This window comes from Mobula birostris, chromosome 32, assembly GCF_030028105.1.
Source record: "Mobula birostris isolate sMobBir1 chromosome 32, sMobBir1.hap1, whole genome shotgun sequence".
NCBI lineage: Eukaryota > Metazoa > Chordata > Chondrichthyes > Myliobatiformes > Myliobatidae > Mobula > Mobula birostris.
The window spans coordinates 17,740,354-17,766,742 of record NC_092401.1 but is presented as its reverse complement, the minus strand read 5'-3'; the positions used below and the strand labels follow the sequence as shown (position 1 = coordinate 17,766,742).

Below are 26,389 nucleotides of genomic sequence, written 5' to 3'. Positions count from 1 at the left end.
TTACTATTGTTATATATTGCAATGAACTGTGCCACAAAACAACAAATTTCACAACAATGCCCGTGATATTAAACCTGATTCTGATTTATACATAGCCCAATCAGCAGCAACATCCTCTGTGAAGATTTGTCACTTCATGTGATGGTGAACAGTCATTTGATTAATTCATCTTCACCACACTTTGTTAGTATTGTTGAGCCTTAGTTTAACACTGGATTATAAAACAGATGATCAAAAGGTCTAGCATTTTATTTAAAGTTTATACACAGAATACTAGTGTCTGACATACAGTCATTCTTTTGAGTAATTCTCTCACAAACAGCACTTCCTCACCGCCCTGCTCCCCAAAGAAGCCAAATGGCTGAGAGTATACTAAATTATGCTTCACAATTTCTGCTAACTTCAGCAAGATCCTCTGCCCTTACCGTCATCCAGGGACCCCACAATCATTCCAGCTGAAGCAGAGATTCATTTGTACTTCTTCCAACTCATTTGTACTGCACTCACGAGTTCACAACGTGGCCTCTACTACATAGAGAAAAAACAAATGCGAAGCACCTGCAGTCAGTCCATGGGTGTGACCTTATTGTTGCCTACCATTTTAATTCACTGAGCCAGCCCACTCTGACCTCTCTGGCTGTGGTCTCCTGCACTGTTTATAGCGAGGGACGATGCAAATTCAGCAGGCAACAGTCTGGGCAAACTACAGACTGCAGGACTCAGTACTGAATTCTCCAAGTGAATATAACGTCCATTCTCTTTGCATCAAAATGTCAATCAGTGAGAACTGGTAACATCTCCTCCTCACCGATCATCCAAATAAGTGCACCTCAAGGGTGCGTGCTTAGCCCTCTGCTTTACTCCCTACACACACTTGACTGTGCGAGTAAGCACAGCTCCACTGCCATCTACAAATTCACCGACACTACGAATCACAAGTGGTGGCAACAAGCCAGTTTATTGGAGCAATTTAGGACACCTAGTTGAGTGGTGCTGCAACATCAAACTCTCACTTCAGCAAAACTAAAGGACTGATTGTTAACTTCAGAAAGGGGAAGGCGGACAAACATGCATCAGTCTACATTAGGAGAACGGTAGTAGAGAGAGTCAGCAGCCTCTGTACCTTCTGTCTGATGACAGCTGTGCGAAGATGGCAAGGACTGGTTGGTAGGGATCTTTGATGATAGAACAGATTTAATATAAAGATAATCAATTTATTGTTACAGGTAAAGAACCGGAGATGACATGAAGAGAATAAATTTTTGCCTTAAATTATGATGAGAAAGCACTACCTGAAGGACTGGTGTTTAACATACGCACTTCAAATCCTTTTGAAAGGAAATGGAAAAATTTGGACAGATGCAGCCTTGTCAAATCATTAAATATTCAACCTGAAACATTAACTTTGTTTCTCTTTCCACAGAATACCGCCTGTTCTGCCGAGTGTTTACAGTATTTTCTGGGTTTTTTTTGTTGTCACATCAATAAGCTGCTCTATTTCAAAAACAGCAAGCAAACAGAGCAATTGGCACTACAAATTACACAACTTGATCTCACCACTCCTTAAAAACAGAGGAAAAATAAACACTGCGACTTCTCCCTCAAGACAAACTATTAACACTGACTTCCGCTCTGGAACAAGATCTATTTTGCAACATGTTATTGAGCATCAGCTTTTCCTTCTTACAATGACACCAGACATCAGTGATTCTGACACTTTCCTGAGAATCACAGCAAATCTGAACAAAACAAATGAGCTGTGTTTTCATAATTCCTGGACTAAACTCTCCAGTCATTTCATGCCATGTCCTTATAAAACAGAATCATCTTCACCACACAAAAAGACAATCAGAATTCCATAACATGCAGTAAAACAGAAAATGTTTAATAAATCAGGAAGCGTCTATTGCAAAGAATAAAAAGAGTAGGCATTTATAATCATTCAGCTAGAATATTAAATGGTGAATGACCTTATGGACATTTCCTGAATTTTGAGTTTTATGATCTTTATTACAATGTGTGTTAATACTTGATGGTTATTAGAAAGAAAATCATAAATTGCTTCATGTCCCTGTAAAATGAAACAATTAATTCTCATCACAACAGGGTTGTGATGAGAAAACAAATAAGTAAATTGATTACTGTAAGTATATATGTATATTAAATAGTTAGATTAAAACTATTGTAAAACAGAAATAATATATTAAAGAAGTAAGGTAGTGTTCGTGAGTTCAATGTCCATTTAGGAACCATATGGCAACTGGGAAGAAGCTGTTCGTGAATCACTGAGTGTGCGCCCTTGGGCTTCTGCACCTCTTTCCCTACGGTAACAATGGGAAGCAGGCATGTCCTGGGTGATGGGGTCCTTAATAACTCCCAGTGACTGCATGGGTTTCTGGGTGCTCTGGTTTCTTCCCACAGTCCAAAGACATACTGGCTGGTAGATTAATTGGTCATTATGAGTTGTCCCATGATTAGGCTAGGGTTAAATTGGGGGTCACAGGGCAGCATGGCTCGAAAGGCTGATTTGCCTTCTTTATAGCTGCAACAGTATGTTGGGACCAAGTAAGATATTAACACCCAGGAGATTGAAATTGGTCACCCTCTCTATGAGGATTGGTTAATGTTCCCTTGTCTTACCCTTCATGAAGTCCACACTATCCTTCAATTAATACCACATAATTCACTACCCTTAATACCACATATTTCTCTGAGCAAGCCTTCTTCACTTAAACCTATCTAACTAAAAATATCAACAGCTAAACTTTACACATCCTAAAGTTAACATTTGTGTTATGAAGATGAAATACTCACCCCAAAATTATGAACACTTAGCAAATCAAACCAGTTTTTAAGTGCAAGATATTTTAGTGGTTTGGCAACTGCACATTTGAAGTTGCAGAATACAGTATGCACCAGACTGGCTGCCACAGTATTATTATGAGGACTGAGTGCAGCTGGGCACACTCAGCTACACTTTTTTCTCCAAGACCCTAGCTGATTCTGTAGAATACATCTTCTGCTCGTCATGCGACAGGATTACATTGGTTCTTCCAACGAGCTCCCTGGCACAAAGGCAACACAGTAACTGAGTATGCTGAGACTCTGAGCTCTGTCCCTGACGTAACCATAATTAATAAATAAATAAACAAATAAATAAAAAGAAATGAGATGTCTGTAAAACGAACAAATGCTTTCTATATTCATACTCTGCAAATGAAGGAATAAATGTCTTGCAGAACTAAGAACAAAGTAGTAGGAAAAAGAGTGAGAAGTAATAGGTAAAGTAGTTTTAAGCAGTGGCCAATCAGTGATCGGATGCAATTGACCAAAAAAAATAAAAATAAGGCAGAGGCAAGCAGTGTAGCCATTTTTGGAGTGGACCAGTGAAAGAAGTTGAAAAGTCATAGGTAGATTTTTCCCCAGTTTATTTATTGTTTTCCTTCTTATATTTGTTCAGTTAGAGCAGTATAGATTCAGTTAGAGACTCTGGTTCTGATTCAGTAGGGATGCCAGGCAAAATAGTTGAATGCTCCTCTTGCAGTATGTGGGAAGGCAAGGAGACCTCCTGTATCCTGATGACTACACATGCGAGAAGTACATCTAGCTGCAGCTTCTAACACTCTGTATTAAGGAGCTGGAGCTAGAACTGGATGAACTCCAGATCATTTGGGAGGCTGAGACGGTAACAGAAAGGACATATAGAGAGGTAGTTACACCCAAGATGCAGTACACAGGAAACTGGGTGACAGGCCGGAAGAGGGCAGGAGTTAAACAGCTAGTGCAGAGTACCCCTGTGGTCATCCCCCTCAATAACAGGTGTTACTACTTTCGATACTCTGGAGGGGGGGGGGGGGGAGAGAATGACCTAACAGAGGAAAGTCACAGCAGTCAGGTCTCTGGCACCGTTAGAAGGAAAGGGAGAAGAGGTGAACTGTGGTGGTAGAGAATTTATTAGTTAGAGGAACAGAGAGGAGGTTCTGTGGGTGAGAACAAAATTCCCGGATGGTATGTTGCTCCCGGGTACCATGGTCTGGGACATCTCAGATCAATGCATCAGCATTTTTAAGTAAGAGGATGAGTAGCCTGAGGTTGTGGTCCATGTAGGTACCAATTGTATGAGTTGGAAGAATGACTAGGTTCTGCTAAGTGAGTTCAGGGAATTAGGTGCTGATTTAAAGGACAGGACCTCCAGGGTTGTGATCTCTGGATTGCTTAGCTCTGCCATGTGCTAGTGAGGCCAGAAATAGGAAAATCATACAGTTTAGCACATGGCTAAGAAGTTGGAGGGAGGGCGTTAAAATTTTTGGATAACTGGGCTCTCTTCCAGGGAAGGTAGGACCTGCACAGAAGAGATGGTTTGCACCTGAACTAGTGGGGTGGGGGCACTAATATCCTAGTGGGAAGTTTTGCTAGTGCTGCACGGAGGGTTAAGTTAAACTAAGAGTTATAAGGGGATGGGAACCAGACTACCAGAACAGACAGTGGGGAGGTTGTGCAGACAGATGGTGATAAGAGCTCAGACAAAGTTGAGAATTGAAAGGTTGGCTAATGTTCTGAGCTGCATATATTTCAATGCAGGAAGTATTGTAGGAAAGGCAGATGAGCTCAAAGCATGGATTAACATATGGAATTAAGATATTGTAGCCATTACTGAGACTTGGTTTTAGGACGGGGAGGACTGGCAGCTCAATATTCCAGGGTTCCATTATTTTGGATATGACAGAGCGAGCGGGATTAAAGGAGGACGGGTGGTGTTACTAATCAGGGTAAATGTCACCATAGTGTTCGGTCAGGACAGAATGGAGAACTCATCTAGTGAGGCTTCATAGGTGGAACTGAGGAAAAAGAAAGGTATGACCACGTTAATCGGCCATATTATGGACCACCCAACGGTCTGTGTGATTTAGAGGAACAAATAGATGGACAGATCACAGACTGTTGCAAGAAACATAAGTTACAGTAGGTGATTTTAATTTCCTATGCATTGTCTGGGATTCCTATACTGCAAAAGCACTAGATGGGATAGAGTTTGTCAAATGTGTTCAAGAAAGTTTCCTTAAACAATACATAGAAGTCCCAACAAGAGAGTGATCTCCTATAAGAGAATGAAGCAGGGTAGGTGACAGAAGTTTGTGTAGGGGAACATTTTGTATCTAGTGATCATAATGCCATTAGTTTCAAAGTAAATACCGAAAAAGATAGGTCTGGTCCACAAGTTGAGATTCTAAATTGGAGAAAGGCCAATTTTGATAGTGTCATGAATGATCTGACGAGTGTGGATTGAGACAGGCTGTTTTTTCTGGCAAAGGTGTACTTGTTAAGTGGAAGGTCTTCAAAAGTGAAATTTTTAGAGTACAAAGCTTATACCTGTCTGTCAGAATAATGTCTCCTTATTGAGAGGTGAGGTACCGGAGAACTGGAGGAGGATAGCTAAAGTTGTTCCCGTTGTTTAAGAAAAGCTCTAAATATAAACCAGGAAATTATAGGTCAGTGAGCCTGACATCAGTAGTGTGAAAGTTATTGGAAGGTACTCTAAGGGACCGGATATATGATTATCTGTATAGACAGGAACGGATTAGGGATATCAGCTTGGCTTCATGCATGGTAGGTTGTTTCTAATCAACTTTAGGTTTTCAAGGAAGTCACTGAGAAAGTTGATAAAGGCAAGACATTGGAAGTCATCTGCATGGACATTAATAAGTCATTTGACAATGTTCCACACAGGTGGTTAGTCAGGAAGGCTGTCGCTTGGCATTCAAGATGAGGTATTAATATTGGATTAGACATTTGCTTTGTGGGAGAAGTCAAACAGTGGTGGTAGATGGTTGACTCTGACTGGAGGCTTGTGACGTGACTAGTGGAAAGCCACAGGGATCAGTGCTGGGTCTGTTGTTGCTTGTCATCTATATCAATGATCTGAATGGTAATGTGGTTAACTGGATCAGCAAATTTGCGGATGACACCAAGATTGGGGTTGTAGTGGACAGCACGGAAGACTGTCAGAGCTTGCAGCAGGGATCAGACCAGCTGCAAAACTGAGCTGAAAAATGGCAGGTGGAATTTAATGCAGACTAGTGTGAGGTGTAACACTTTACTAGGGCCAAGCAGGGTAGGTCTTACACAATGGACAGTAGGGCATTGAGGAGTGCAGTTGCACGAAGGGAACTGGGAATTCAGATCTATAATTCATTGAAAGTGGTGGTGCAGGTAGACAGGGTGGTAAAGAAGGCTTTCGACAAATCGGCCTTCATAAATCAAAGTATTGAGTATAGGAAATGGGATGTTTATGTTGAAGTTGTATAAAACATTGGTAAGACCTAATTTGGCACATTGTGTGCATTTTTGGTCATCTACCTACAAGAAAGATAAGCTTGAAAGTCTACAGAGAAAATTTACAAGTACGTTGCTGGGACTGGAACACCTGAGTTATAAGGAAAATTTGAATAGGTTAGGACATTATTCATTGGAACGTAGAATATTGAGAGGAGATTTGCTGGAGATATACAAAATTACAGGCTTTTTCCATTGAGGTGGGTGGGACTACAACCAGAGGTCATGGGTTAAGGGTGAAAGGTGAAAATTTTAAGGGGAACATGAGAGGAAACTTCTTTACTCAGAGTATCATGAGAGTACGAAATGAGCTGCTTGTGCAAGTACTGCATGCAAGCTCGATTTCAACATTTAAGAGAAGTTTGGATAAGCTCATGCGTGGCAGGGGAATAGAGGACTTCAATCCTGGTGCAGATCAATGGAACTTGGCAGTATAAATGGTTCGGCAAGGACTAGATGGACCAAAGGCCCCTTTTTCGTGTTGTACTTTTCTATGACTAAAAGAACTTATAGAACTAATTGAAAAGAGCCCAGACCATTAGAGATAAGCCTAGGACAGCTTGGGTCTATGACCAGAAGGCAGAGATGTGCCTCTCTTCATCTAGTATTCTGGCTACACTCAATAATGCTGGCATCACCTAGAAAACTAATTGCATAGTACATCCACCAATTCACAGATTGGGAGATTCAATTTGGACAATAAGCTTTTGGAAAACTCACTATTGCAGCAGAGATCCCTGCCAGATCTGGGAGATATTGATCAGAAGATAAACATATGGGTGTTCTCTTTTGACCCTCTGCTTTCCGTGCTAGCGAAATATCAAAAAATATTGCTCTCTGATTCTCACCTTCATTATATTAGGAAATAAAACACAAAGATTATTTTCTCAAGACAGAATGGCACAGAGCTGCACAATGCTTCAGACGTCCATCTCAGGGTTGCACTAGCATTGGTCCTAGAGAATGGAAGGTATTCTCATTTTCACCCATCAAGTTTAAAAAGATAAGACAGAAAAAAATTGCATTATACAAAAAAAAGCTTTCAAGGCTTTTCGAGAATCAGAGTTAATCCAAAATCACAGAGAATAAAACCTCTCAGCTCCCTTCATATTAATGTCCAACAATACTACTCTTACCATCATTCTGGACAAGACAGTGGCCCTTTTCATGCAGCTTAACTGCTCAGTACCAATGCTGTCAACTCACCTTGCATCATAAATGACTACTCCACTATGCAAAGTAACATACCTGGATGGCGATTAGATACCAAAAGTATGATTAAGGAATTACTGACTATATATTTTGAAACAACACACATCAAAGTTGCTAGTGAACGCAGCAGGCCAGGCAGCATCTGTAGGAAGAGGTGCAGTTGACGTTTCAGGCCGAGACCCTTCGTCAGGACTAACTGAAGGACTAACAGTTAGTCCTGACGAAGGGTCTCGGCCTGAAACGTCGACTGCACCTCTTCCTACAGATGCTGCCTGGCCTGCTGCGTTCACCAGCAACTTTGATGTGTGTTGCTTGAATTTCCAGCATCTGCAGAATTCCTGTTGTTTGTATATATTTTGAAAGCTGGAAAAGCAAGTTGTTTGACATATTACAAGAAAGCAGTTCCTTCCATTTACAGTCACAGTCCTACAACACAGAAATAGGCCATTCCACCCACCATGCCAATGGTAACGTCCAAACATCGAATAATCCCATTTACTAGTACTTGATCTATAGCCTTTTATGCTTTGATGATTCAAGTGCTTGTCTGGGCATTTCTTAAACTTCATGAGCAATTGTCTCCACCAGTCAGTATATTCCAGAATTTTTATCTCAGATTCTACTCCCCCCACACTTCCAACCTCTTACCTCAAAGATACAGTGCCTTGTAGAAGTATTCAGCCAACAATAGTATGCCCGCAAGAAAATGAACCTTAGTGTTGTATCTGGTGACATACATATATCTTGATAATAAATTTATCTTGAACTTTATTGACAAAAATGAGTATTACAACCAGGGATTTTGATCAATTTAACTGAGAATTCTTATTTGCGAACCACATGTTCCTTTTTCCCCAGTAGGGCCCAAAAAACCAGAAAAATTGTAAAGGATGAGAAACTAAAATGTCAAAACCTGGAAGATCAGCAGTTCAAAAGTATTCAATCCCCTTTGCTCAGTAATTGGTTGAACCACCTCTCGCAGCTATTACAGCTAATAGTCTTTTTGGATAAGTCTCTATTAGCTTTGCACAATGTGATGGAGCAAGATTTCCCATCCCTCCTCACAAAACTGCTACAGCTGTGCCAAGTTAGTTGGGGAGTGGTGATGGACAGCAATCTTGAGGTCTTGCCTGAGGTGTTCAAATGGGTTAAAGTCAGGACTCTGACTGGGCCACCCAAGGACATCAATTTTCTTCATTTGAAGCCAGTCCATGTTGCTCTGGCAGTGTGCTCTGGGACATCAATTTTCTTAATTTGAAGCCAGTCCATGTTGCTCTGGCAGTGTGCTCTGGGTCGCTGTCTTGCTAAAAGACAAACTTCCTCACCAGTTTAAGCTTTCAGGCAGAGGCTAGCAGTTTTTTTTTAATCCAGGAACTCCCTGTATTTAGTAGCTTCCATCTTCCCCAGATTTGTGCTTTTCTATTATAATTTCCCTGCCTTGTCTTCAATACTCTTTTGTCTTCACTTTGGTGTGGTCTGTTGAAAATGTACCATACTATTGGACCTTACCGGTGTGGGGGGGGGGGGGGGGGGGAGGGTACTTATTCTTATGAATTCATTGAAAACAGTGATCCTCTAGTTTTCTACATCAACTTATTGGATGAGTTAGTAAGATAATAGTATATTGCACCTGAGGAAAGTTAGCATAGTAATTACAAAGGGGATAAATACTTTTTCAGTCTCACAATTTTGGTTTTAAAATTTTAGTAAATTGTTGACAGATTTTGGAATTTTTCTTTCAATTTGATATGATGCACAGTAGATTAGCTCAAAAGTCCCATTTCAATAGATTTTAAACTTAGAAATTGAGGCAGTAAAATGTTAAAGTAGTTGTGGGACCTGAATACTGTTCAAAATACTGTCTGTGCTCTAGTTTTAGATACTTTTGCTATTATCTACCCCATCTTTAGTTGTATATCACTCAATTTTGTATAACTGTATCAGATCCCTCCTCAGCCTTCTTTACACCAAGGTACACAAGCCTAGTTAAGATCCTCCATCCAAGACAACATCCCGATATATCTCCTCTGCACCCTCTCCAGTACAATCATATCCTTCTTATAGTGTGGTAATCAGATCTGCATACTACACTCCAGTTATACCCAAACCAATGTTAACATACCCTTCTACCTGTGCTGCTACTTTCAATGATCTTGAACTAATACACTGAGGTCCCTCTGTTTTTCCATAATTCTGAAATGCATCAATTCACAGTTATCATGATTAAATTCAATGTGACATTGCTCTGACAATCTTATCAACTGTTGTATATTATCCTGTGACTATCCTCCTCATATCAATGATATTATGTATTTTTGTGTCATCTACAAGCTTACTAATTCTGCCTCCTACATTCATATTTAATTAATTACTTAGTATAACAATTTTGTTCACAGGCTTCCAATCACAAAAACAATCATCCTCTGCATCCTTATACCAAGCCAATTTTGGACTCAATTTGCCAACCTGCTCTGGATCCCATAGTCTTTAAACTTTGGACCAGTCTCCCTTATGAGATCTTGCATAGGCTTTATAAATCTTTGACAAGCTACATCAACAGCTCTGCATTTTCTCTTTTTAAAAATTCAATCTTATTGGTCTGACAGGACTTCCCAGTCATAAAACCAAGAGGCCTTTAATTAATGCCAGCTTTCCAAGTACAGATTAACTCCTTTACTCAATAATGTTCTAATGGTTCTAATCTACTGATTTAGCTTAGCCCCACTGACCTTCATGAATAAGGGAGCCACTTAAACAGTACTCCATTCATCTGGCCCCTCCCCTGTGGCCAAAGATTTAATTCTCTATCAAAGCCCCAGTAATCTCCTCCCTTACTTCCCATAGCACCCTGGGATAACCTCATCAGGCTCAAGGAACCTACTTAACTATAAGCCTGCGAATGATAACATTGTCTCGAATTTCAACACCATCCCATCAAATTCTCCAATTACAACGTCCTTCTCTTTCGTGAATCCGAATGAAAAATATTAATTTTAGGCCTCATCTACATCCTCTCTTCCATGCACGGTTTTCCCCTTTAGTCCATCTTGCTTTAATATATCATAAATCGCTTTGTAGATTTTCTGTAACTCAGGAGAGTGTCAAATTTTACCCCTGGAAAGAAGTAGCATACTAAGAGAGGCAGAGACAACTATGGCTGATGAGGGAAGTCAGAGTCAGCATAAAAGCAAAAGAGAAGGCAGACAATATGACAATTAGTGGGAAGCTTTAAAAAAAATCAATAGTCAATTAAAATTTGTAAGAGAGGAGATCAAATATGAGGATAAACTAGGCAATAATACAAAAAAATGCAAAAGTTATATTTTCAAATATATAAAGAGTAAGCGTGGACATTAGTGAAGTAGTAATGGAGAACAGAGAAATGGCAGAGGAACAAAATAGGTACATTGCATCAGTCTTCACGGTGCAAGATACCAGTAACATGCCAGAAATCAGGAGGAGCAGGGGGCAGAGGTGAGTCCAGTGGCATTACCAAGCCAAAGGAGCCAGTTGAAAGGCCTGAAGGTGGATAAGTCATCTGAACTAGATGTACTACATCCCAGGGTTCTGAAAGAGGTAACTGAAGAGTTTGTGGAGGCTTTGGTGGAGACCTTTCAAGAAACACTGGAAATGGAGAGGGTTCCAGAGGACTGGAGAATTGCAAACATCACACCCCTGTTTAAGAAGGGAGGTGGTAAAAGACAGGAAATTAAAGCCAGTTAGCCTGATCTCTGAGGTTAGTAAGATTTGAAAGTACATAATAAGACAGAACAAAGCCAGCAAAGATCTGTTGAGGGGAAATACTTCCTGACAAATCTAGAATTATTTGAGGTAACAAGAAAGTTAGTCAGAGGACATGATTCATTCGGATTTGCAGAAGGTCTTTAACAATGTGCCACACACAAGGCTGCAAAATAAGATAAAACAAGGTGTTAAAAGCAAGGTACCAGCACGGATAGAAGACTGGCAGAAGGCAAAGAGTGAGAACAAAGGGTTCCTTTTTAGGATAACTGCAGGTGACTGAGTTCTGTAGGGGTCAATATTGGGACTACTTTTCATGTTATACGTTAATGAAGGAAGTGATAAGCATTGTGGCCAGATTTGAAGACAATAGGAAGATAGACAGGGGGACATGTAGCATTGCGGAGGTAAGGAGTCCGCATAAGGATTTGGACATGGGCAAAGAATTGGCAGGGAGAATAGAACATACAGAAGTATATGGTTATGCAACAAACAATCCATTGGATGAACTTGGCAGGTCAAGCAACTTCTATGGGAGGAATAGAATTGTCAAAGCCCTGTATCAGAACTCATTTGCAGAAAGAATAAAGGTGTAGATTATTTTTTGAATGGGGTGACAATTCATAAACTGGAAGTTGAAAGGAACTGGTTCAGGATTCTCCTAAGGTTAACTTGCAGGTCGAGTTAGGATTAAGGAATACAAATGCAGCATTAGAGGACTGGAATATAAAAGCAAGGCTATATTGCTGAGGCTTTGAAAGACATTGGTCAGGCCACATTTGGAATACTGTGAGTAATTCTGGGCCCTATATCATTGGACATGTGATTAGGAAAGAGGAGTTAGAATGCACAGTAATTATGGGAAAGATTGAAGGGAAGAAAGCAAGAGGAAGACAAAGACAAATGACGATGGAGACAGTAGCCAGAGAACTGGAAATGAATACCAATGAATTGATCCACTTGACCCGAAACAAGAGTGTGTGGGCCATGGTAGTCAAAGCTCAAACTGAGCATGGCACCTGATGATGATGATGATGATGATATCTATGGAAAGATGTGCTGACTCTGGAAGGAAACAGAGGAGGTTCATGAGTATGATTTCAGGAATGCAAGGCTTAACACAAGGAGCACTTGATGTTTCTGGGCTTGGAATGATGGACTTCAAAGGATGAGGGGGACCTCCTTAAAATCCAAGTACTGCAAGGCCTGGATAGAATGGATATGGAGTGAATGAAGAGTGTAGGACCTCAGCACACAGCCTCAGAATAAATTATGTTTCGTTAGAATAGAGATGTGGAGGAATTTCTTCAGCCTGTTGAACTTGTTGCCACAGAGGCCTCTGAAGGCCAAGACATTGAGTGTATTTAAGGGACAGATTGATAGGATCTTGATTGGTAAAGGGGTTATTGGTTACAAGGAGGAGGCGGGAAAATTGTGGTGCAAACTCAATGGACTAAACAGCCTAGTTCTGTTCCTCTGTCTTCAGGTTTCACATTAGATTCAAAGTACATTTATAATCAAACTGTGTATGCTTTGTACAACCCTAGGATTTGTCTAAAAAATGATTAAAAAAACAAAGATCATTAAATCAACAAAACACTCCAGGCATATTGATTTCAGTTCAGTTCAATCCAGTGATGTGTCATTTGTTAACTTCAGGCCACAGAGCTAGTCCATCCCGATCAAAAATTGCAAACAAATAAAGGAGTGACCAGAAAGCAGAAACACAACATAACGTGAACTACAGAGTCAAATCCACAAACCACGTCAATTGAACCTTGCCCCAGACCCAGGACTCCGGCACCGTCCTCCGACAGCATTGAGGGAGAGGGAGAGAGAGAGAGAAACCGTCACACGCAGACACCTTCCTCCAACAGCAAGTGAGGGGGAGAGAGAGAACAGTCACTCGCAGGTAGACAGTGCCGAGCACTCGCTTGCCGTCTGCTATCGTCCTCGATGTTTTCAATCTAACGATGAGATTGGCAAGAAATGGAGTCTCCAGGCTTCTTGACCTCCAGACCGCACACTTCCCTTGAAACCTCACCGAACCCCCTCGGAGACAGCAAGGTGTCAGATCACTCAATCAGTCCAAGCCAGTCCACCAAAATGTAGATCACAGGCTGCAACAGTAGAAGCAGGACCACATTTGAAGGAAAAAGACAAAGTAAAAATGAAAGCGGTAGTTTGTGAACTGTCTGAAGGATGTTGCCCTTGGTCACATTGTTGGCGCCATCTTCCACAGCCTTATCTGTCAGTGGTATTAAATGCTCCCTCTTCATCCTCCTGATTTTGTAACTGTCCTCTAAAACTTTTTATACTCCTGAAGGGTCCCCTCTGTTTTGAATTCCTTATTCTACATATGTGTTTCTTTTTTTCCTTTATTCAACCGTCTATATTCTTTGACATTCAGGAACTTGCTATCCTTACCTTTCACTTTTACAGGAACAAAACCTCACTACTTTGGTGAATGACTCGCACACGTCCATAGTAAATCTACCTGCAAATAGCTGTAACCAGACTATGTTTACCAGGACCATCCATATCATTTTCCGTGTGTTCTTATCCACAAATCACAAAGGTTAGCAGCTGAGTGCAGCAAGCAGTTAGAAAGACAAATGGCACATTGGCCTTTAGAGCTACAAAGTCATTTAGCATGGAAACGGCTTTTAGTCCACTGCGTCCGCGCAACCAGTAGACACTGATCCTTATTAATTGCATCTTTCTGCAGTTGGCCCATAGCCTTCTGTACCTAGGCAAGTTAACTGATGATCATCCAAACACTTACTAAAATGCAGACATTAACCTTGCTTCCACTACATTCTCAAAGTAAATTATCAATTTACGCACATATCAAATGCAACCCAGATTCATTTTCATTCACAGTAAAAAAAAGAAACCAATGAAAAACTACACAGACTAACAAGCAACCAATGTGTAAAAGAAGAGAAATGAATAATAAATAAATAAATAATGCCGAGAAAATGAGTTGTAGAGTCGTTGAAAGTAAGCCCATAGGTTGTGTTCAATGGTCTGTTCAGAGTTGAAGTGAGTGAAATCATCCACACTGGTTCAGGAGCCTGATGATGAAAGGGAAATAACTGTTCCTGAACCTGGTGGTGTGGGACCTAAGGCTCCTGTACCTCCTTCCTGATGGTAGCAGCGAGAAGAGGGCATGGCTGGATGGTGGGGGGTCCTTGATGATAGATGACTCCTTCTTGTTGGCAGCGCTCTTTGTAGGCGTGCTCAGTGGTGAGGAAGACTTTTCCTGTGATAAACTGGGCTGTCTGTATCAACCACTTTTTGTAGGCTTTTCTGTTCTTGGGCACTGGTGTTTCCATACCAGGCCATGATACAACTAGTCAGGATACTCTCTATTGTACATATATAAAAGTCTGTCGAAGTTTTAGATTACCTGCTGAATCTGTGCAAACTTCTTAGAAATTAGAGGTGCTTCTGTGGTTTATTTGAAACGGCATTTATATGCTAGTCCCAGGACAAGTCCTCTGATATAACGTTTTTCATATTTCCTTAAAACTCAATGGAACTCAAGTCCATGATCCTTTCAAAATCATTAGGGACTTGTTCCCAAGATCCTTACACTCACTGGGGCTTGCTGCCATGCTCTTTTTAACCTCCTTTTAAACTCTTTGGTGACCTGTCACACTCTCCTTTTAACCTCACTAGGGCCCCAGACGTCCCTTTAATGTCACTAGAAACCTACTCCTCTCTTATGACCCCTTTAAACTTAACAAAGCTCTTTTCCCACAATCATTTTAAACACACCACAGTCTTTCTAAACATACAGGCTCCATTCCCGTATTCTTTTTAAATTCACCAGGACAATGACTAATGTTAAAGGCAATGCTCACTAACTTAAGTTTTTAAAAGAAAAAAATAAGTGTTAGTGTCATAGTCAGTAATTTTCACACAGCAGGCTGATTATCTGGAATGACCTGCCAGAACAGTTCATGGAGGCAGGTGTTTATGAGGCATTTGGACAGATACAGGAATCCTGTAGGGATTCCCAACCTTTTCTATGCTGTGGAGCCTTACCAACAAATGAGTCCGTGGACTCCAGGCTGGAAACCCCTGGCAGAAGGATACAAGTCCAGTATATGGAAACGGAATTGAATAGATATGGTGAATCGAAAGGACCGATTTCTGTGCCGAAGATTTTATGATTCTATATTCATAACCAGTTCAGATGGTGCCCCGTGAGTCCATTTTTCCACACCTGATTACAGTGCAAGTATATGAAAATCTAGACTACACAAGAACATATGGCGTACCTAAATCATCAGTTTAGAAAATGTCAAATGCCACTATTGTTTTATCTGAAAGTTCATTCTCCCACTACTCAGCTTCTCTGTGGAAAACCCCAAATCCATCTAAAACTTCCCTTTTATTAAATAAAGCTTTATTGCTTCATTAAATTCCAACAATTAAATTTCTTGTTTTATTCCATACCATTTTATGAAACTTGTCTTCATCCTGAAACATTAACTTTTGTTTTTCTCTCCACAAATTCAATAGGACCTGCTGAGTACTGCTAACACCTTCTGTTTTTACTTCAGAATTCCAGCATCTGCAGATTGCTTTACAAAAATATTTTTCGTGGTTGGAACCTGACGCAAACAATGGTGCACTTGAAATAACCCTGGAGTTCAAACTAACTACTCAGAGAAATTTATAAAAGGCAAGATGTACATTAACAGCAGTTGCTCTTAAGCAATAAATGCTTTTTCATGAGCAAAGAGATCCCAAATCTACAATTCCGTTCTTGGAACAAGACCATTTACTATGGATAAAGAACTGATTTACAGAAAAGTTCAGAAACAGTCATCACCCACAGTCATTAGGCTCTTGAACCAGAGGGATAACTACATTCAACTTCACTCACAACACTGAACTTATTCTACAAACTATGGAATCACTCTTAAGGACACTACGGCTTGTATTATCAATATTTATTGCTTATTTATTACTATTATTATTTTCTTTTTTTGTATATGCAGTTTGTTGTCCTTTACATCTTTGTTGTGTGCAGTTTTTCATTGATTCTCAGGGCAGTACATGATGTACTTTGATAATAAATCTACTTTGAACTTTAAGAGGTTTTTTAGAATCTAGAATACAATAAACAATAATACAGTTGCAAGAAAAAGTTTGTGAACCCTTTGCAATTACCCGGCTTTCTGCATTAATTACTCATAAAATATGGTCTGATCTTCATCGAAGTCACAGTAATAGAAAAACATAATCTGCCTAAACTAACAACACACAAACAATTGTACTTTTCATGTCTTTAATGAACACATTGTTTAATGATTCACAGTCCAGACCAGGAAAAGCATGTGAGCCCTTGTATTTAATAGCTGGTAGAACCTCATTTAGCAGCAACAACTTCCACCGAACGTTTCCCGTAGACACCGATCAGAATTGCACAATGGCGAGGAGGAATTTTACACCATTCCACCACACAAAACTGTTTCAGTTCATCAATATTTCTGAGATACCATGCCTGATCAGTCCTCTTCAGGTCATGCCACAGCATCTCAATTGGGTTAAGGGCCGGAGTCTGACTTGGCCATTCCAAAACATGAATTTTCTGCTTTTTAAACCATTCAATTGTTGATTTACTCGTGTTTCAGATCATTTTCTTGTTGCATCATCAAATTTCTATTAAGCTTCAGGTGGCGGACTGTCACCCTGACATTCTCCTGTGAAATGTCTTGATACAATTTTGAATTCATTGTTCCCTCAATGATTGCAAGCTGGCCAGGCCCTGAGGCATCAAAGCAGCCCCAAACCATGATGCTCCTTCCACCATGCTTCACAGTTGGGATGAGGTCTTCGTGTTGGTGTGCAGTGCTCTTTTTCCTCTAAACATAGTGGTGTGTATTTCTACAAAGAACTTCAACTTTTGTCTCATCTGTCCACACAACATTGTCCCAGAAGCATAGTGGAACATCCAGGTGGTTTTTTACAACCTTGTGATATACACCAGTGTTTCTTTTTGGAGAGAAATAGTTTCTTCCATGGTGTCTTTCTGTGAACATCATTCTTCTTCAGTGTTTTTCTTAGGGTGGACACATGAACAGAGACTTTAGCAAGTTCCATCTTTTGCTGTTACCCTTGGGTTCTTTTTCACCAGCTTCAATATTGCACTTTGCACTCATGGTGTGATCTTTGCAGGACACCCACCCCTAGGGAGAGTAGCAACAGTACTGAATTTCTCTTACTGTGCCCTGATGAACTCTCAGGTCTTTAGAATTGCTTTTGTAGCCGTTTCCAGCTTCATGCATCTCTAAAATTCTTCTAAGGTCCTCCAAAAGTTGTTTTGATCAAGGCATGGTACCCATAACCAGATCTTTCTTGAGAAGAGCAGGCTCCATCAGTAAACTGACTTTGCGTGTCATTTTTACAGGGAAGGGCACCTCTACAACCCACACCTCCAATCTCAGTTCATTGATTAACACCTGACTTAAATAGCTTTTGTAGATGGCATTATCCCAGAGGTTCACATACTTTTTTGAACCTAGACTGTCATTATTTAAAAGGTGTACTCAGTATTGATGAGAAGTACAATTATTTGTGTGTTAATAGTTTAGGCTGATAGTGTTTGTCTATTATTGTGACTTAGATGAAGATTGGATCACATTTTATGAGTAATTAATGCAGAAAATCAGGTAATGGCAAAGGGTTCACAAATTTTTTCTTGCAACTGTGTGCTCTCTCAAGGCAATAATATATCAGAGCCAGGTAAGGTACTGCAATACTGGCATGAACAAAAAATTCTAAATGAATTGACATTTTCAATGTTGATTAGATTGACAGCAGTGTATTTATCTAGGTTAGGGAATACATTCAAAGAAACTTTAGATACTGGGAATAACAAATGTATCTCACAAAATATTTTGGAGGAATATCTGAATCAATATTCAGTTCTCAATGCAAACACCAAACTGTTAGAGGAACTCAGCAGATCAAACAGAATCTGTGGAGGCAAAGGGATAGTCGATGTTTCAGGGTGAGACTCTGCATTAGAACCTGATGAAGGCCATCCATCACCCACCTGCCTCCACAGATGCTGAGTTCCTACCGGAGTGTGTTTTTGCTCTTGATTACAGCAAGTACAGTCTGTTGAATCTTCAGTTTCCAATGATTCACTGAACAATGCGCATTAGCTATCATAAGTAATATATACTGGCAGGTAATGTTAATCCAATATTTAATTAGAGTACTCACATTTGATAAACCTAGAAAACAATAAACAATGCCTACAGAGTTGATCTTATGCTTAACTTTGACATTAAGGCTTTTCTAAAATTCCACATTGGCATCTAAGTGGTCAGATCTTTAAATTGAACAAATAAAACCTGGAATCAAAACTGCAAATATGAAAAAATCACTCAGCAGTTTTGGCAGAATCCCTGGAAAAGAAGTTAATGCCACAAAACAAAGACTTCAACGTAATTTGAAGACAGAATACCTTATCTCAAGTTGCAGAGAAGGTAGATAATACATTGAAGAGCGGGCTGTGCTAATAAACTGAATTCCTGTTTATCTTCCCATTTAGACTCAGAGTCACAGAACACTATAGCACAGAAGTAGGCCTTTCAGTCCATCTAGTCCACACTGAGTAATTAATCTGCTAGTTCCATCAACCTGCACCCGGACCATAGACCGCCATACCCTGCCCATCCATGTACCTATCCAAATTTCTCTTAAATGTTGAAGTCAACCCCACATCCACCACTTGCGCTGGCAGCTCATTCCACACTCTCACTACCCTCTGATTAAAAAAGTTCCCCCTCATGTTCCCTTAAACATTTTGCCTTTCACCCTTACCCCATGACCTCCAGTTGTAGTCTCACCCTTCCTCAGTGGAAAAAGACTGCTTGTGCCTACCCTATCTTTACAGTACTCCTCATAATTTTGCATACCTCTATCAAATCTCCTCTCAATCTTCTACATTCTAGGGAACGAAGTCCTAAACTATTTAACTTTTCCCTATAACACAGGTCGCTAAGTCCTTGTAAATTTTCTCTGCACTCATTCAATCTTATTTACATCTTTCCTGTAGGTAGGTAACCAAAACTGCACACAATATTCCAAATTAGGCTTCACCAAAGTCTTATACAATTTCAACATAACACCTCATTCCCTGTGCTCACTGCATTGATTTATGAAGGCCAATGTGCCAAAAACTTTCTTTATGACTCTATCTACCTGTGATGCCACTTTCAAGGATTATGGATCTATATTCCCAGATCCCTCTGTTCTACAGCACACTTCTGTGCCCTAGCATTCATCGTGTTAAACCTACCCTAGCTGGTCCCCCCCAAAATGCAACACCTCACACTTGTTTGCATTAAATTCCATCTGTCTCTTTTCAACCCATTTTTACAGTTGGTTCAGATCCTGTTGCAAGCTTTGAGTTTTCAACTACACCCACAATCTTGGTAACATCCACGAGTTTACCGCAATATCAACCAGACTGTTGATACAGATGATAAACAATGAACCCTGCACTGATTCCTGCAGCACTGCACTAGTCACAGACCTCCAGTTAGAGAGGCAACCACTCTCTATTTTCTCCCACAAAGCCAATGTCTAATCTAAGTTACTACCTCATCTTGAATGCTCAGCAACTGTACCGTCGTGACCAGCCTCCCAAGTGGGACCTTGTCAAAGGCCTTGCTAAGGTCCATGTATCCACGGCCTTACCTTCATCAACTTCACTAGTAACTTCCTTGAAAAACTCTATAATATTGGTAAGACATGACTTCCCATGCACAAAGCTATGTTGACTATTCCTAATCAATCCCTATCTATCCAAGTACTTCTACATCCAAAACTTAGAATACCTTCCAATAACTTGCCCACTACTGATGTCCGGCTCACTGGCCTATAATTCCTAGCTTATTTTTAGAGCCTCTCTCAAACAACAGAACAACATTAGCACATCCAATCCTCCGCAACTCAGCCATGGCTAAGGTTGTTTTAAGTATCTCTGCTAGGGTCCCTGGAATTTCTGCACTAGCCTCCCACAGGGTTGAGGGAACACCTTGTTGGGCCCTGGGTATTTATCCATCCTAATTTGCCTCAAGACAGCAAATACCTCCTCCTCGGTAATCTGTATAGGATCTGCATTGCTTCACATCTATCAACTCCATGAATATCTCTCGAGTAAATACAGATGCAAAAAAATCCATTTAAGATCTCCTCCAATCACTCAGAGGACCAATTTTGCCCTTGCTATCCTTTGTTCTTAATATATCCATAGAAGCCCTTAGTTTTATCCTTCAGCTTGTCTGCAAGGGCAACCTCGTGCTTTCTTTCAGCCCTCCTGATTTCTTTCTTAAGTGTTCTCTTGCATTTCTTATACTCAAGTACCTCATTTGTTCCTACCTACCTAAACCAGTTTCGCACCTCCTTTTTTCTTAACCAGAGCCTCAATATCTCTCAAAAACTAATGTCTCTAAACCCACTGTCATTGCCTTTATTTCTGACAGGAACATACACACTCTGTACTTTCAAAATTCCACCTTTGAAGTCCTTCAACTTACCAACTACACCTTTGTCAGAAAACAAGCTGTCCCAATCCACACTTGCCAGATCCTTTCTGATACCATCAAAATTGGCCTTTTTCCAATTTAGAATCTTAACCTGTGGACCAGACCTGTCCTCTTCTATAATTACTTAAAACTAATGGCATTATAATCACTAGATGCAAAGTGTTCCCCAACGCAAACTTCTGTCACCTCCCCGTCTCATTTGGCTGGCTGGTGATGTAGTGGCATCAGTGCCGGACTTCGGAGCGAAGGCTCCCGAGTTCGAATCCAGCCGGCTCCCTTGCACGATTTCCATCCGTGCTGGGTTGAGCGTCGAGCTAGCAACTCGGCCTCGTAAAAATAAGAAAGCCTGCTAAAAAGGCCATCATGACAGCGTCCCACTAACTCCAATCGGAGTTAAGGGCTTTCTTCTTCTTCTGTCTCACTTCCTAATTGGAGGTCTCTTGCACTCTCTCTAGTTGGGACTTCCATGTACTCAATCCCACAGTATGTTAGTTGGTCTATAATATAATGCATTTAACATGGTCATACATTTCTTATTCCTCAATTTCATCCATAAAGCCTCACTAGACAAGATCTCCCGCCCTGAGTGAGCACTGCTGTGACATTTTCCCTGACTAGTAACATCAATCCTACCACTTTAATTCCTCTTGCTCTATCACATCTGAAACAACAGAACTCCAGAACACTGAGCTGCCAGTACCGCTCCTCCTACAATCAAGTCTCACCAAAGGCTGCAATGTCATAATTCCACATGCTGATCCAGGCCCCAAGCTCATCCGCCTTTCCTAAAATATTCCTCGCAGTTCAGAACATTAGTCCCACCATGCTTGACCTATTGAATCCTGACTTTGTATGTAGGTTTAACAAAATCTTTCTCTACAACCACACCACTACCTGTGCTGGTTCCCATCTCCCAGCAACTCTAGTTTAACCATCCCCCACACCCCATCCACCCCGTGTAGCAAACCTTCCTGCTAGGATATTAGCCCCCCCTCCAGTTCAGTTACAAACTGTCTCTTCTGTACAGGTCTCACCTTCCCTGGAAAAGAGCCCAAAGATCCAAAAATCTGAAGCCCTCCCTCCTGCCACGTGTTAAACTCTGTGATCTTCCTATTTCTGGCGTTACTAGCACGTGGCACAGGTAGCAATCCTGAGATCACAACCCTGGAGGTCCTATCCTTAACTTAGCATTGAACTTTCTGAACTCACTTTGCAGGACCTTGTCACCCCTCCTACCCGTCATTTATACTGATGTGAAATACAACCTCCCACTTAAGAATGCTGTGGATTTGATCCAAGGTGTCCATGAGCTAGCACTCAGGAGGGAACATACCATCCAGGAATCTTGTTCTCATACACAGAACCTCCTTCTTGTTCCCCTATCCAACAAATCCCCTATCACTGCAACTTGCCTCTTCTCCCTCTTCTCTTCTGAGCCACAAGCCAGACTCAGTGCTAGGGACCTGACTGTTGCGGCTTTCCTCTGTTGTTAAGGGGAATGGCCACAGGGATACGCTGCACAGCTGTCTATCTCCTTTCCCTCTTCTGACGGTCACCTACTAACCTGTGATCTGCACCTTGGGTGTACCTAGCTCCCTCTATATCCTATCAACCCCTCAGCCTCTCACATGATCTGTTCATTCAGTTCCAGCTGCAAATCTTCAACACGGTCTGTTAGAAGCTGCAGCTGGACTCACTTCTTGCAAGTATAGTTGCCAGAAACTTCTGGATGTCTCCCTGCCTTCCCACATCTTGTAAGAAGAGCATTCCACTCACTATCCTTCCTTGCATCCCTACTGCTCTAAATGCTCAATAAGAAAGAAAGAAAGAATAAATAACTAAAAATATCTACCTATGGCCTATGCCTCTCCTCGATAAGCCAAAGGCTCAACTCCCTAATCTAACACAGGCCCACTCACAGAATGGCCGCTCCGCTTAAACTTAACTTCTTTTTATTGGCCCTTGTCAAGTGTCCTATTATGCACAAGCCAATATCTACTCGGGAACTGTGGCACAGTTTGTTAAGTCCCTCTATATAAGTGCCTCTGAAATACTTTCCTTTTCTCAACCATGAGTTCTACTTTATAACATTGGACATAACCCTTGGCCATACCTCCTCTATTTCCCACACCTTTGTTCTAAGCCACTATTCCAGACAAAACAAGGAAAAAGCTCACATTTGTTCTCATCAACCAATGTATCTCATCTTCCAATACCTTCAATGAGATTCCACTACCAGATACACCCTCCCTTCCTCTCTCACTTCAGTACCCCGCACTGATCTGGGTCTGCTCTTCCATGTGTACCAACCATGCCTTATTGTGGCATTTTTCCATGCAACCACAGGAGATACAACACCCGCTCTTTTACATTATCCCTTCTCACCATTCAGAAAGACCTTCACTTGAGCTTACTCCTATTTAGTGTACTGATTTGTCCACCTCTGCTGTGGAGTGACATAAGGTGACCACTTAGCGGAACATCCAAGTTTAGTCCTAGGGCAAACCTTAAGTTTCAGTTGTCTGTAACTTTAATTCTTCATTCTGCTTCTATTCTAAACTATGTCCATAGCTTTCTGCATTGTTCCAAGGGCAACTTCTCTTTCTTCTAGGCAGTTATCAGTTTTCTGGACACCAGATCAAATTCAACATTTTCTGTTGTCTATATTTGTGATGAGGGACAGAAGTCTCAACAGACATATTTAATATCTCTTTACAGCAGTCAACTGTTCCTGCAGGTTTCAAGGCAACTACCATCATTCCAGTGCCCAAGAGAACAACAGTAGGATCTAAATAATTACTGCACTTCAACAATCATGAAATGCTTTGAGTGGCTGGTAAAGGATCATATTAAATCTCAGCTTCCAGCTACATTGGACCCTTTCCGATTCACCCACTGCTCAAAACAGTGCACTGATTATGCCATAGCAATGGCCCTCCACTCTATCCTGTCCCACCTAGAAAATGATGCCTCATATTCCAGGAAGTTGTTCATTGACTTCAGATTGGTGTTTAACAGAATAATTTCTCAGAGGCTGGTGGGTAAATTGGTCTCATTGGGACTTAACAACCCTCTCTGTAACTGGATCTTGGACTTCTTGATAGAAAGACCCCAGACTGTCCGGGTTGGCAGCAACATCTCAAGTTCCATGAAGCACAGCACAGGTGCCCCCACCCCAAGGCTGTCAGCTCAGCCTTCTGCTGACTCACAACAACACTGCCAGTGCCAACTCAAACAACATCAAGCTTGTGATGATACTACAATGGTTGGCCTCAACAGCAATAATGATATGTTGGCATACAGAGGAGGTGGAGAGACTTGTCAACTGATGTGAGAACAACCATCTTTGTCTCAAAGTGAACAGGACTAGAGAAGACTGGGACTTCAGGAAGGTGCAGGTTGAGCACTCTCCATTGCACATCAATATTTCTGTCAAGGAGAGAGTGAAGAGCACAAAGTTCCTTGGTGTGCACATAATGGACGATCTAATCTGGACCAGTAACACTTCCTCATTAGTCAAAGAGGCACAGCACACATTCACTTTCTGAGGAGATTAAGACATACAAGGCTTCCTACCCCCATTCTAACAACCTTCTACAGCACTACTGAGTATGTCCTGTCTGGCTCTATCATTGTGTGGCATGAAAGCTGCAAGGCATCAGACCACAAGACCCTACAAAAGACAGTAAAAACTGCTGAGAGGATCACCAAGGTCTCCCTCCCTACCACTTGTGATTTACTGGGAGTGTTGTATACAAAGGGCCCAAAGCATTGTTCAGGATACCTACCACCCATCCCACAATCTCTTTGACTAACTACCATCAGGAAGGATGAATAGATCTACCAAACTGGGTAACGGCTTCTTCCCTGAGGTTGTGAGAATAATCCGCTACCTCCAGGTCTCATCACTAGGACTGTTTACTGTTTACCAGTGTTGTACACTATATACTCATTCAATTACACTTTATTACTTGTGGTAATATTTTGTCTTAGATGCTGTGTAAATGTTTTGTGGATACACCAAGATCCAGAAAAATTTGCCTTATTTGGTTGCATACAAGTACAGTCAGATGACAATAAACTTGAACTTGAAATTGACTAATTTAGCAACATGTAAAATTAACAGCTTTTCTCTTGCCACTGAAGCTGCCTGGTGTACAGAGCAATTCCTACACCTTTAAACTCTTTCTAAAAAGTCCCCATCAATTTGTAATAAGTGGTTTCACCAACTTTATCACAACCATAATTCTGGTACTACCTGATCAAAAGTATTCAGTTTGCAACACTATTATTTTTACACTGAGAATTCTTCGACAAGAAAGATTAACCTTGCAACCGTCTCACAGGTGCTATGTGTTTCCATAATTTTTTGTTACTGTTGAGAATTCTAGCCCTGCAATTTCCTTAATATTTATATGGTCGCTGGAAATCTGAAACAGAAGCATTCTGGAAACATTCCGCTTAAGCAGCATCTGTTAACGGAATTACCGCTCGTGGTCTACGGCCTTCCTACATTAAACACTATTAGGTTCTCTGTCTTCACAGACACTGCCAACTTAGTGAATATTTCCAGTATCGTCGATTTATAAACCATTCCGTTTTAGCCAACGTTTCCACATTTAAGGCGATTCTTTACACTGCACTGTTTTGTTTCCATGTTCGTAATCCGTGTTTTCGTGAGTGGGAACACTGAGAGCGCCCAGATAACACCGATACTAAATGCGGCCACGGACTTCCATCGGTGTGGGAGTGGGAGTCTGCGGATTCGGTGCCTCCGTCATCCACACCCCAACCTCAGCTGGCCAGGGCTGTTTATAAATAAACAGGCCACAGGGCCCGACGAGCCTGGGGGAGGAACCATTTCCGTCCACAGCCAACCCCACAGGAAGCACGTATGTGGGATAGATTGGCCGGTCAATCTGACTGACGGGTGTCTCTGAGGCTCGATTGGCCTCAATGGTGTGCAATTAAAAACACATCCCACTGCTACCACCACCACCGAGCAGTAGGAGGAAGGGGTCCTGTCGTGGCTTCTGCCACACGTTCGATGTGGTGGCTGCGAGAAGGACGGGTTGGTTCCTCCACCTCGACTTGTCACAATACAAGTCCAACAGCCGTCCCATCTCTGCCCTGATATGATTGGGCCGTAAAGAGGATTGACACAGATTCTGACGCAAACAGCCACTCTAATTGGTCAGAATAGCTGTCCGTCATAATGGATACCTCCTCTAGAGATGACGCGGCCTGGTTTCCGTTGTCAGGGCACTGTGGGGTCCGATCCTGCGCCTCGGGCACTGGGCCGACACACCCCCTCCCCAGACCACCGGCCTCTTTGCTTACTTGGTCGGGGTCTCCTCGGGCTGGAAGGCGAGCTCATGTCGAGGGAGAGGTCGATCCGGCGCCGCGCCTCCCTGTTCTCCTGTTTCAGCTTGGCTTCCAGACGCGACAACTTCTGCTCCAAGGAGGAGGCCGCCATCTTAGCTCAAGATGCAGAGGGAGCGCGCAGGCGTGTGAAACCCTGC

At 41.5% G+C, this 26,389-nt stretch overlaps 1 protein-coding gene across 2 annotated transcripts in view; it reads right to left on the bottom strand.

Annotated features, from left to right (window-relative positions):
- The window catches only part of map2k7 (mitogen-activated protein kinase kinase 7), a 100,985-nt gene extending 74,596 nt beyond the window's left edge, over positions 1-26,389 (bottom strand). The window contains exon 1 of one of the 2 annotated variants that reach the window (XM_072248441.1): positions 26,208-26,389. In XM_072248441.1, coding sequence (XP_072104542.1) covers positions 26,208-26,343 — 136 coding nt within the window. In that variant the 5' untranslated portion in view covers positions 26,344-26,389. The remainder of the gene's footprint in view (positions 1-26,207) is intronic. The other variant, XM_072248442.1, reaches the window with a different exon arrangement.